The sequence below is a fragment of the Nematolebias whitei genome, chromosome 1 (assembly GCF_014905685.2).
Source record: "Nematolebias whitei isolate Nwh7 chromosome 1, NemWhi1, whole genome shotgun sequence".
Lineage (NCBI taxonomy): Eukaryota > Metazoa > Chordata > Actinopteri > Cyprinodontiformes > Rivulidae > Nematolebias > Nematolebias whitei.
Window position 1 is genome coordinate 77,964,931 of NC_056498.1, and position 12,631 is coordinate 77,977,561.

The 12,631-nt window shown below is 40.3% G+C and overlaps 2 protein-coding genes across 2 annotated transcripts in view; one reads left to right on the top strand and one right to left on the bottom strand.

Moving 5' to 3' along the window:
- Positions 1–2,988: 2,988 nt before the first annotated feature.
- rps27a (ribosomal protein S27a) lies at positions 2,989–5,915 on the bottom strand. The gene is made up of 6 exons (XM_037687586.1): positions 5,842–5,915; positions 5,668–5,732; positions 5,325–5,379; positions 4,033–4,118; positions 3,260–3,391; positions 2,989–3,176 (listed from the first exon to the last, which is right to left on the bottom strand). Exons 2-6 carry the CDS (start codon positions 5,713–5,715, stop codon positions 3,027–3,029), a joined length of 471 nt encoding a protein of 156 aa, XP_037543514.1. The 5' UTR covers positions 5,716–5,732; positions 5,842–5,915; the 3' UTR covers positions 2,989–3,026.
- LOC119430677 (clathrin heavy chain linker domain-containing protein 1-like) overlaps positions 5,868–12,631 on the top strand; it is a 23,940-nt gene continuing 17,176 nt past the window's right edge. The window contains exons 1-3 of the mRNA XM_037698140.1: positions 5,868–5,964; positions 6,234–6,376; positions 12,187–12,371. Of these exons, the coding sequence (XP_037554068.1) occupies positions 5,868–5,964; positions 6,234–6,376; positions 12,187–12,371 (425 nt within the window). The remainder of the gene's footprint in view (positions 5,965–6,233; positions 6,377–12,186; positions 12,372–12,631) is intronic.

Here is a 12,631-nt window from a genome sequence, read left to right on the forward strand (position 1 = left end):
TAGGATTTATCAAGTCTTCAGTCTGGTCTTAAAGTGTCAACCTCACAGACACAAACTGAAAGAGAGGAGCCTGAGAACTGAAAGCTCTGCCTCTCGTCCTACTGTTAAAACTCTAGGAGTAAACCTGCAGTGTGGGAGAGAAGGAAAATATGGAGCAATCAGATATTCAATGTTAGATGGAGGTTGGTTGTCGAGAGCTTTAGATGTTATGGTAAATGGACTGTACTTATATAGTGTCTTTCTATCTTATTTCAAAATACTCAAAGCACTTTACACTACAATCTGTGCCTCATTTACCCATTCATACAGCACTCTACTAGATCTCTACAAAACTAATTGAACAAATGATTCTAATGAGACTAATCAGAGCTTTACATCACATTCATACACTGATGGGACACACATCAGAGGCTATGAGGGGTTCAGCGTCTTGCCCAGGGACACTTCAGCATGTGACTCATTCATTCAACCTTTATTTAGACAGGTAAATCTCATTGAGCCTTGAGGACTCATTTACAAGAGAGACCTGATTTCAACAAAGAAAGATGACAACAATGGACAACAGCAACAACAATAAACAATTATAAAAAGTCATACTGCAGGTTTTTTTTTTACCAAATAGGATGGCTAAAAGAAAAAGGTAACCAAAAAAACCCAGCTAGATTCTAAGGCGAATGTAGAAAACTAAAAACAGGAACATGTCTGCATTGGTCCTTGCCAGGTGTCCAACAGATTCTTAAAGCCACTTAGAGAGGTCAAGGTTGAGAGCTTCAAATCTTTTTGTAAGATATTCCAGGAAACAGGAGCGGAGTAGGAGAAGGCCCTTTTGCCTAGTTCATTCCGCACTGAGGGAACACTGCAGGTAATAATGTCCTGAGAGCGCACTCTGTAGTTGCACTCACGCAGAGACATGTAGGAGGAGATGTATGAAGGCAGCAGACCAAGAAGTGATTTAAAGATGAAAATGTACCAGTGGGAGAGTCTGCATGAAGTTAATGATGTCCAGTTAACCAGTGAATACAGGGCGCAGTGGTGGGTACGATAATCACAGCTAGTTATGAATCTTAGTGCACCGACTGCTGGTGAATTCAACCCCCCCCCCCCCCCCCCCCGCATTGGAGGAGGACTGCTCTAACCACTCAGCCACAGATGCCCCATGTTAAAATGTTAGAACATTTTAAATTCTGACGAAGTAAACGGAGAGTAGCTGAAACTGGACAAATCTGATGTTTCCATCAGAACATCTTTGAATCAACTGAAGATTCTTAAGAGCTTGGACACCCAGATAAAGAACATCAGTCCAGTCTTGGAGAGGTGAATAGGTCAGGTGTTCTGCATCATTTTAGGACAGTGTTTCTAATTTTAGTGATAATGTTCAGCTGGAGGATCAGTCCTGGTACCATTTGTTTTGAGGTTAAATGACATTCTGATCCAAAATAACACTGAGGTTCTGTTCAGAACTGGAGGTCTAATGCCATCAGGTCCAAAAGCCACGACAGTATGAATGTTTCTGAACCACTCTCACCGTTAAGCTACATGTTCCAGCTTGTACACTGAACAAAAAGATTAACACAACTTTTGTTGTGCTCCCATTTTTCATGCGCTTAACTTAAAGATCTAAGACTTTGTCTATTTACACTAAAGACCTTCTCTCAAATATAACAAATGTGTGTAAATCTGTTAGTGAGCACTTCTGAGCACTTCTTTGCCAAGATAAGCCATCCACCTCACAGGTGGGATATCAAGATGCTGATTAGACAGCAGGTCTGCACAGGTGAGCCTTAGGCTGACCACAACAAAAGGCCACCCTAAAACAGTTTTATCACACAGCAGTGACAGATGCCATTAGTTTAGACAAATAGGCAGCTTATATTCAGTTTTAAGCTACTTTTAGGTTCATTTCTGCTCATTTAGCATTTTTCAACTCAATGTTTAGGATACTTTCAAAAACTTCAAATCTTTATGCTTTTAGCCTCTGCTAATTTCAGATTTTTTTCCTTCAGCAATAATCAATTTCTAGTTTCAAGCTGCTAATCTTTTGACCCCACGATGTAAAAAAACAAAAGTGAAATGCTTCAAATTAATTAACCTTTTTCTAAAAAAGCTTAATTTGGCCATTACTACTCACCATTGTCAACTTCCTTAGTTCTACATATAAAGGCAGGTGTTCCTGTCAAATCATGTCTAATCTGCGGGAATTACAAGTGGACTTGTTGGTTGGACATGTCCAACTGGGAGGAGACCCCAGGGAAGACCCAGGACATGCTGGAGACCAATCTCTCAGTTGGCCTGGGAACACTTTGGGGTCCTTCCAGAATTGCTGGCTGTGGAGTCTGGACCTCCCTGCTCAAGCTGCTGACCACCCCACCAGACTTCACAACATGCAGAAGACAATGGATTTGTTGTAGCAACACCTGGAGAAACGTTCATCTGAGCTGTGACGTCATCGCACGAGATGTATAGTTAATGTTTTGAAATAAGACCATAACTGTGAATAAAGTCCAAACTGAACAGTAAGATCTGATGAAACACTTCCAGCTTCCAACTGTTCCCAGGGTTTGACGTTTAACCGATGAAAGCTTTTATTTTTTAATAAAAACAGCTTTACACTGATTTACTCAGTTAACTTCTGCACATCTGAACTTTCCCCGAGTTCAAATTGAGCCTTTTTACTTTACATGTTGTGTGGAACAGGTCCCTCATGTAAACGAGTCCCCGTGGCTCAATGAGGGTAGCCTGCTGAATAAATAAAGGTTGAATGAATGATTTTTGTTCAAATCGTTCATTTATAAAATGACGTTTGCCTGTGAAAAATGCATTTTGTGTCCCTTTCATGAAATATATAAATGAGCCTAAATAACTTCAAATAATTCACGTCCATCAGTTTTGGCCTCATGAAAGCAGTTTATGGTCAGTTCAGGAACCCGTCGGGACTGGAAGCATCTTGAACTCAAACAGTTCGTCAGTGAATCAACACTCTGAGGCTCCTTTAGATCAGACATTTTCATCTTTATTGCAGCCGTCATTTACTTGTCCTCGGGTTTGTTGAAGCAGTACGTCAGGCAGCACTTCCCGCAGTAATGGCGGTCGAAGTGGCTCGCCATGAAGACGCCGGCGCCGCACTCGTCAGCGGGACACTCACGCCTCAGACGGTGGATTTTACCATTCTCGTCCACCTGCAGACAGAACAGTTCAACCTGCTGCAGACGAAACTCAGAGGGTCGGGAGTGGTGGGGTGTGTGTATCTTCACATTCGTACCTTGTAGTACTTGAGCACAGCGAGTTTGACCTTCTTCCTCTTGTGCTTGTTCTTCTTTGGCGTGGTGTAGGACTTCTTCTTCCTCTTCTTGGCGCCTCCTCGCAGCCTCAGCACGAGGTGAAGAGTCGACTCCTGAAAACAAGAGTCGACGTTACACACCTGAAGAACAAAGACTTACCTGCTGCTGAACAACAACACGTTGTTTATGGCTTTAATTCTCTTAGGATATAAAACTAATTAAACTGTGTAAGTGCTTTATTAAAAAAAATATGCAATAAATCGTTAAAACTCGTCATTCACCTTTTAATAACCTCAACGTTTCAGATTTGTCATCTTTATTTCAAAACAAAAGCCCTGAAAGTTATATGCAAGACTTGGGCTTCAGTACTTTTAAATATATAGTTATATCATCTAATACCAGGGCGTCAAACTCTGATCTGAAATGTAAAATATATTTCAGTTTCAGTCAAAACATGTTTTCAGTTGCAGGTCCCTCGACAACTTTCATCGTTCTCATTTCATGTTCCGTCACTTTCCCTGCATCACAATCACAAAGTATGAAAAAATTTAAGAAATGTGTCTTCAGTCAACCAACGAGAAGTCTGCACTAAATAAAGAATGATCAACTTTAAGTGAAATGAGAAGCAATCTAAATATTTTACATTTAAAATATGTTGGGGGGCCAGATGTTAACCACCCTAACCCAGTCAGAGCTGCAGTCCGTTTTTATAAACTCATCTGGGTTCAAGCGGAGCGATAAATCAACAACTGACCTTCTGGATGTTGTAGTCAGACAGTGTGCGTCCATCTTCCAGCTGTTTTCCAGCAAAGATCAACCTCTGCTGATCAGGAGGGATTCCTGCAAACAAAATCAAAAGATGACCAACGACCCGACCCGGCTTTTAGGTCTGACCCATCCGGTTTTAACTGCAGCTCAGGAGGAATGTGTTCTGCTTCATCCCATCTGTACGAATTAGACACCTTACTATAAACCAACACCTGCAGTATGAAGTGAAAACACCTGCACTAAAACACAAAACTCATCCAAGTGTTTGGATCAGTGTTTCCATCGAGGTCTAACAAAGTCGGTCTTTTCATTTTAAGTCCCAACAATCAAGTTCAGTAAAAACATTTAGACCCAGATGTTACCAGATTGTTGTAGCTTTTCCAGTCCATGGACATGCTGGGTAATTTGGAAGCAGTTCCTGTATAAAACTGTAATAACCATCTTACCTGTTCTAGATAGCTTCTTTTAGTTCCAACAAAACCAATGAGTTGGCTGGACCAGCCAAATTAGATTGTTGGAATCTCAAGTAATTAATCTACAGCAGTTCATGTGAACGCTGTTCTTCACCTGTAGTCACCTGTTTCACACTGAAGGTATATCAGCAGGATATACCGGGCTGCTGCTGTTACACCGTATTGTTTTACAATATTTGTGTTTAAAGTATATCTTAAATCTTTTAGCGTACCGTTTGCCGTTCATTTAGTGTATATCTTAGATCCTTATATACCGTTTCTTTTTACTGTTTACATTTTTGCTATTTTTGGGTGTAACTTGGACCCTGAGTACATAATTTCATTCCACATGTACCACGTGATGCGAATGACAATAAAATTGACTTGAACTTGAAAGAAGTGACCAAACGATGCTATTAGCTGCATCTTACCTATATTCTTTAAAGATGTTTCAAGGATTAATTCTTTATTCAGTCATTTACCTAACAGAGCTCACTGAGTCATTAAAAGCTTTAATTTAATCACAGACTAATAGAAAATACGTTGTTTACTATTTGTGATCATCTGAAACCCATTCATGATTAAACCATAAATCCCAGACAGGAAATGATTTCTATGACAAGGACAATCAATAAACATTAAATAAATGTACCAGAAATAGCCAAGATGTGGTTTTAGTTGATCAAAGTCATCACTTACGTTTTATCATCCTGACACAGATTTAACCCTCCATTAATTAGCTTTGTAAAGGTATAAATATATGATGACATCCTCAGATCTTTTGGCAACTTGATATTTTACTAACAGTTTATTAAATAAAACTCACCCTCTTTGTCCTGGATCTTTGCCTTGACATTTTCAATAGTATCTGAAGGCTCAACCTGTAAAAATAAATAAAAAAACACAAATGAGCCTGAAATTAAGACTTTTGGGATTATTTTCTTTTCAAATTTGAGCTCATGTTCCACCGGCCGCCACACGTGCAGCCGTGCGAGGTGTCTCGAGTTAGCCAACTAGCTTCGTTTCATGTCTCAAAATACACAAAGGAAGTTTTAAATATCAAACGTGAGCACAACAAGTGATTTATTTCGACTTTTCTACCTTATTTAGGCAGTACAATGAATAAAGTTCGGGGCGACAGCTAATAGTTAACGTAGCATCCAAGTTACCTCGAGGGTTATGGTCTTCCCCGTGAGGGTTTTAACAAAAATCTGCATCCTGGGGTTTCGTCCACCTGCATACAGAGATGAAAACAAGTCTTTACTCTCCACTCAGACTAAATACTGTAACTAAATATGATTACTTCTTGTAAAATTTGTTCAAAAACACAGAGAAACACTCACCACCGGCTCACTCCTAATGGCGGATCATGAGAAGAGGGCTTCCGAGAGGAGCCACGGGGTTTTCCATACACGATTCCACGGAGCAGCTGACCGTCGCTATGCCCGATCAAAAATGGTTTCAAGGTAGCAATAATATAGGGATTTCTTTGCCTTTTCGACGTTCTATACTATATTTTTGATAAGAATGTAATAGTTCAGGTTAATGATTATAAATGCAGTCATATTGTAAACTAACTAATTTTGCAATTAGAAGTAATCGGTAACCATAGCGACAGAAATGTTTGCAAACAGGCACCAGCGGACAGTGGGTTTGAATAACAAAATGGTCAGTTAGGGTTGCCGGAGGCTAAAACAACGAACGCTAAAATGAAAAAAAAATAATAATTCTACAGTGAATATCATGATGTGTGAGGGCGACAGAAGGTTTTTACAAAGTCTCTACGAGTTTATTGACCAGGAGAAAATGTACCTGCAGTGTCCAGCAGAGGGGCCTGACGAGCTCCGGTACTTCCTCTACCGCTCCGTGTTCAACAAGGTGATGAAGAAAACTCATTACTGTATTATAATTTTATTATATTATTATAATATTATTATTAGCCTAAAACCAGAGAGGTTCAATCCGCATCACAGTGTGTGATTACTGTTTACTCAGTGTATTTCTTATAAATAAAAACGGGTTATAATATAAGCAGTTTAGAGTTATCTTAAAAGTTTTAATCAAAATCCAAATTTTCACGAATATTTTCAAAGTGGTTATGATGATCTGAAGTTTTCAAGACTTGCTGAGGGTCAAGGTTTGTTTCTTTTATTGCTGTTTTTAGCTCAGTTTCAGTTCAGCTAAACTATTTTCAGACTTTTGTTAAAAACCTGACCATGTTCTGTCAAACGGAACTAATGCTGGGACTTCTGTGCTATTTTGGCTTTTAGGAAAAAAAAAAAATTGTTTTTGCCATATTTTTAATGAATTTCATAAAACCTGCTTTTTGCTTGCTATTTAGCATTTTTATGCTATTACTAATTCTGCTAATATTAATTGTACTCTTTTTTAATGCTAATATTTTTGCTCTGCTAATGCTAATTCTGTTAATCCCACAGCTGTCTTACTTTTTGATAATATTTTGCTACTTTTAGTATTTATCAGGTGTACAGTGCCTCCTAACACTAGGACTTTTGCTTCTAAAGTGTTTATTAATGTTTAGCTAATTATACCATACCACTTTATTTATAAAGCACTTAAAACAGCTACAAGGCCAACCAAAGTGCTGTACAGACAGAACAACCGGTAACACACAAAGCAAAATACAAAATGAGGTAAATCAGAATATAGACATAAAAACGATGCAGATAATGACGACAAACCAGTGTGGAACATACAGGATCAAAACACAGATCATCTGGTGTTGAAAGCTACTGAATAGTAGTGAGTTTTTAAACAAGACTTGAAAACGGAGAGGGAGGGGGCCTGTCTGACAAGCAGAGGTAACTCGTTCCAGAGTCTTGGTCCTGCTACAGAGAAGGCCCTGTCACCTCTGCGCTTAAGACGAGTTCCTGGAACTGTGAGGAGCAACTGGTCCGCTGACCTCAGGGAACGTGGTGGGACATACGGTTGTAGCAGATCAGAGAGATGGGGGGGGGGGGGGGCGACACTGTTCAGTGATTTGTAGACATACATGAGTATTTTGAACTGGATTCGAAAGTGAACCGGTAACCAGTGCAGTGAGGCCAAAACTGGTGTAATGTGCTCTCTTTTGCCTGTACTGGTTAAAAATCGGGCTGCTGCATTCTGGACCAGTTGTAGTCGTGCAATGGAGGTCTGACTGATACCAAACAGGAGTGAATTGCAGTAATCAAGCCTAGATGTAATGAATGCATGTATTACTGTCTCCAGGTTCTGTTTGGACAGTATGGGCTTCAGTTTAGACAGCTGCCTCAGTTGGAAGAAGCATGATTTAACAATCATGTTTACATGATTGTTAAGTTTCAGGGAAGGGTCCATTATCACGCCCAGATTAGTGACTCTTTGTTTTTCTGACAGGGTTAGAGCGGAAAGGTCGATGCAGTGGTTTGTGATCGTGTCGTTGGGAGGGAACAACATGACTTCAGACTTCTTTTCATTGAAACTTAAGAAATTTAAAGCCATCCAGTCCCTGATGTCAGCCAGGCAGTTGAGCAGCGGTTGAATAGAGCATGTACCATTGTGTCTTAGGGGGAAGTAAATTTGACAGTCATCGGCATAGAAGTGGAAGGGCATGTTGTGTTTCCGGAAAATAGCACCAAGCGGCAGCAGGTATAAAGAGAATAGGAGGGGACCCAGTATGGACCCCTGCGGAACCCCCCCATTTAAGCTCTGCCTCTGCATTATGTCTCATTTCTCTGCATTTTGCTACATTTTTGCTACTTCTTCCCTTTTTCATGCTCATTTCAGCTTCTAGTTAGCAAATTTTAGCTCATTTTAGTTCTTTTTTGATTTTTCAACTTTCTCTGCATTTTTTTTTTTTTTTTTACTGTTTAGCTTTTTGTGCTATTTCAGCTTAATCTTACCAATTTTCAGCTAATGATGCATTTCAAGTAAGCTTTAGATTTTAAAGTAACTTTCAGAAAAATTATTCAGCATTATTCATTCACACTGCAGACACTCATCAAAACTCTCCAGTTCCTCCTGGAGCATCTCAGGATAAACCCAGGAGGGATCCAGATCTGATGCTTGAATCACATCAGCTGATCTCTTTCTGTGTGGGGCAGCTGATCTTTCCCCACATTGACCATTTTAAAGTTACTAATGTGCATGAATTAAATCAGGCCCCACATGCTCAAATGATGTTCAGCTCTATTCTTTTGGTCCTTTACACCTGTCTTTTCTTGATTTTTATGTAATAATAATAATAATAATAATAATAATAATAATGTCATCACAATGTCAGCACTGTATGTTTCCATACAATGGCGAAATTAGTCTCTGAATTTAACCCATCCACCACCAGGTGGTGCAGTGGGCAGCTATTGAAAGCGCCCGGGGGACATTTTGGGGATGAGACGTGCTGCCCAGAGACGCCACGTGATGTGCAGTGACTGGGGATCGAACCTGGGACTTTCGGGTCCCAAGCAAAACACATATCAAAATGTCCTCAGCATATAACGTTGCTCGGTTGACTGCAGAAACATACATATAAATAAACACTGTTTAGACGCGGGGTGTGCAACCTTTACAATTAAAAGAGACATTTCTGCCCCTGTGCTCAATAAATAAAATGTGTTCGGAGCTGCAAAACCTGCAACAACTGTGGTTTTCAACTGGTGGCCCATGGACCACTACAAGTTTGTTGGAGGGAGCATTATCAAACAAAAAACAACTAATGATTGATAACATTTATTGATATTTTTACATTTCAATAAAAAAAAGAAAAGACCAGATTCATTTAAAGAAGAAAAAATGGTTTTTACCCATTTTTAAACATTTGAAACAAGCATGCAGGCCTGAAAAATGAATTAAGTATTCTACTTTGGAGTAATAATAATAATAATAATAATAATGTCATCACAATGTCAGCACTGTATGTTTCCATACAATGGCGAAATTAGTCTCTGCATTTAACCCATCCACCACCAGGTGGTGCAGTGGGCAGCTATTGAAGGCTCCCGGGAGGCATTTTGGGGATGAGGTGTGCTGCCCAAAGACACCACGTGATGTGCACTGACTGGGGATCGAACCTGGGACTTTTGGGTCCCAAGCCGGCTGCCCTGCCTCTACACCATCTCGGCCCCCAGTAATTAAGCACAAGTTAAAGTGCATGTAAAAATTGGGCCAGTTTGCTGCATATAAACAAAAAATAAATACTTTATCAAACTGACTCACCGTTTCTTCTCAGCAACTTGACTTAAAGCTATTCAAAGAAAGTTGAGAAAAAGATCACACCGTAACACTGGAAGTCAGCTAAAAAAAGTGGCTAACAAACTACTAGCATGATGTAGTCAACATCCATCCATCCATTTTCTTTACCCGTTTATTCCATTTTGGGTCACGAGGGTCGCTGGTGCCCATGTCCAGCAATCACTGTGCGAGGGGCGGGGTACACCCTGGACAGGTCGCAAGTCCATCACAGGGACACATAGAGACAAATGAGACAAACAACCATTCACTCTCTCACTCACACCTAGGGACAATTTAGAGTTACCAATCAGTCCAACATGCATGTTTTTGGTCTGTGGGAGGAAACCGGAGTACCCGGAGAAAACCCACGCATGCACGGAGAGAACATGCAAACTCCACCCAGAAAGGCTCCTGGACCGGGGTTTGAACCAGGGACCTGCTCGCTGAGAGGCAGCAGCTCTACCAGTTGTGCCACCGTGCTGCCCATGTAGTCATCATGTTTTACTTCATGTATTTGTACTATCATTCACATATTTGCTACAAAAAAAAAAGTCAGGAAAACCTTTTTTTGTTGTTGTTGTTATAACAACCAATAGAATTCAGTTTGATGTTAGTTTTAGTCAAAGCTTGAAAGAGCAGAGAGACCAAAGAGCCACATGTGGCCGCAGGTTGCAGACCCCTGCTTTAGATTAATATGTTTCAACAGACATGAAGCATGCATGGATCCATGTGCACCACAATGCACCGCAGACTGCTGACTGTGAGCTGTGTATTAGTAACTGTCAAAATGTCACTGTTGGAGCTCCTGGTCCTGTTTGTAAAGCTGCAGCGTTCACCAAGGAGTTTACAGAACTTCTAGAAATGCTTGAACAGTCTGAGTGAGTCGCAGGGACTCGCTGTCGTGTCACTGGCATTTTGAACTTGTTGGGAAAATGTAAAAGACAAATTTTCTCTTAAAGTAGTCACAGAATTGTGGATCCCATCTCCTTTTGAGTCCACAGTTCTGCAGAGATGGATCTGGGCTTTTTGGAGCTGTGTTCTGCCACGTTTGCTCTACATTAAAAATTAACTCCCAGCAAAATTTGGGAGAAATTTCTGGGTTCATTTGAATGTGTCATTTCAGCGGTTTCCAAGTGAAGATTATAGGTTTGTTTTTCTTCTTGTAATTACAGGCGCATCTGAAATTTATAGAATATCTCAAAAAAGTTAAATTTTTTATGTCACTCACTTCATAAAATAAAACTCATATATTACATAGATTCATTACAGAGTGAAGTATTTTGTCTTCATTTCTTGTAATGTTGATTGTGGTTTACAGATAATGAAAAACCAAAACTCAGTCTCACAGGAAATGATAATATTTGAAGAGGTTCAATATTATAAACTCCTGGTGTCACTCTGATCAGCTGATTAACTCTCAACATGAGCTACTAATGTCTCATTCCTCGAGTCCAGCCACTCCTGAACCAGAGACTTCAGAAATGTCTGACCTGTTGAGGACACAAAGAACTGGACTGTCTCAGTGTCTAATGTCCTCGTTTCACATGAAAGTAAATGTTCATGTCATTTGTAAATGAAGTCTCAGAGTGTGGAGGAAGAGTAGAGAGGTCCAGAATCCACGTTGTTCAAGTCCAGAGTGAAGTTTCCACAGTCAGTGATGGTTTGGGTCCACGTCCTCTGCTGGTGCTGGTCCACTGGGTTTTCTGAAGTCCACAGTCCACGCAGCATCTAGCAGGACATTTTAGAGACTTCATGCTTCTTCTGCTGACGAGCTTCATGGAGATGATGGTTTCATTTTCCACCAGGGCTCGGCACCGGCCCACACTGACAAAGGAACCAGAACCTGACTGTGGAGTAGTCTCAGTTTCTGAGACACTGAATTCTGAATTTTCATTTTCTGTAAGTTATAAACATCAAAACTACAAGAAATAAAGGCTTGAAACATTTCACTCTGTGGAATGAATCTATGTAAAATATGAGTTTCACTTTATGAAGACAGAAAATATTGAACTGTTTCACAATTTTCTAATATTTTGAGATGCAGCTGTATGAGATCCCAGTTACTCTTCAGCAGGTGCAGCCTGATGAGATACAGATGAGGACAAGGAATCTCATGTCAGCTGCCAGCAACCTGGATTCTGTTCTGTCAATCATGATCCAATCCTTAGGTAAGGCTGGACTGCAGACAGACCAGAAAATTGAACGCTTTGCCTTTCAGCTCAGATTTTCTTCACCATGACAAACCAGAGCAACACCCTCACTACTGCACATAATGTCCATCTCTTGTTCCATCTGACCATCACTTGTGAACAAGATACTCAGAAATCTCTGAAAACCCTTCAGAAACTATGAAGAGCTGCTGACCAAACCCACTTTGATTCATTACAGGAGGGTCTGGCTGCTGGGGAGGATGAAGGAACAACATACCACAGGAACATGTCGTAAAGTTAAACTTGTTTGTTTTTTTGTGTGTGTAGGTGATTAACCAAATGACAGCCTCTAAAAGACTCCTGCTGAACATAAAGACAGAGTATGAAAAGACCATCCGAGAGCTGAAGAGAAGGGAGGATGAAGCAGCTTCACAGCAAACTGTGGTGACCTCAACAACACGTCAACAAACTCTGAAGACCTGCCAGAGACAAGCCGCTCAGCTCAGAGACATGTGAGTATGTCCATCCACATGGGACGAAGACTGTCCTGATTGGACAAAAACATTTTTAAGGATTTATTGTTTGATTTTAACTTCTGTTGTATACTAGGAGGGTCAGTAAGATACTGTGATTACTAAAAGTCTTCTAAAGTGTCCACTGATTGTCTTTCTGTCAGCTTCCAATTTTGTACAAATATTTTCACTGTCTGTCCTCAGATGTGTCCCGACTCAGTTTGTCCTCAGATGTGTCCTGACTCAGTTTGTCCTCAAAT

Coding starts and splice junctions, on each gene's coding strand:
- rps27a (XM_037687586.1), bottom strand. CDS start 5,715: ATGCAGATTTTTGTTAAAACCCTCACGGGGAAGACCATAACCCTCGAG. Junction 3,392..4,032: donor CTGACTACAACATCCAGAAG/GTCAGTTGTTGA, acceptor TCTTGTTTTCAG/GAGTCGACTCTTCACCTCGT. Junction 3,177..3,259: donor CTGTGCTCAAGTACTACAAG/GTACGAATGTGA, acceptor TTCTGTCTGCAG/GTGGACGAGAATGGTAAAAT.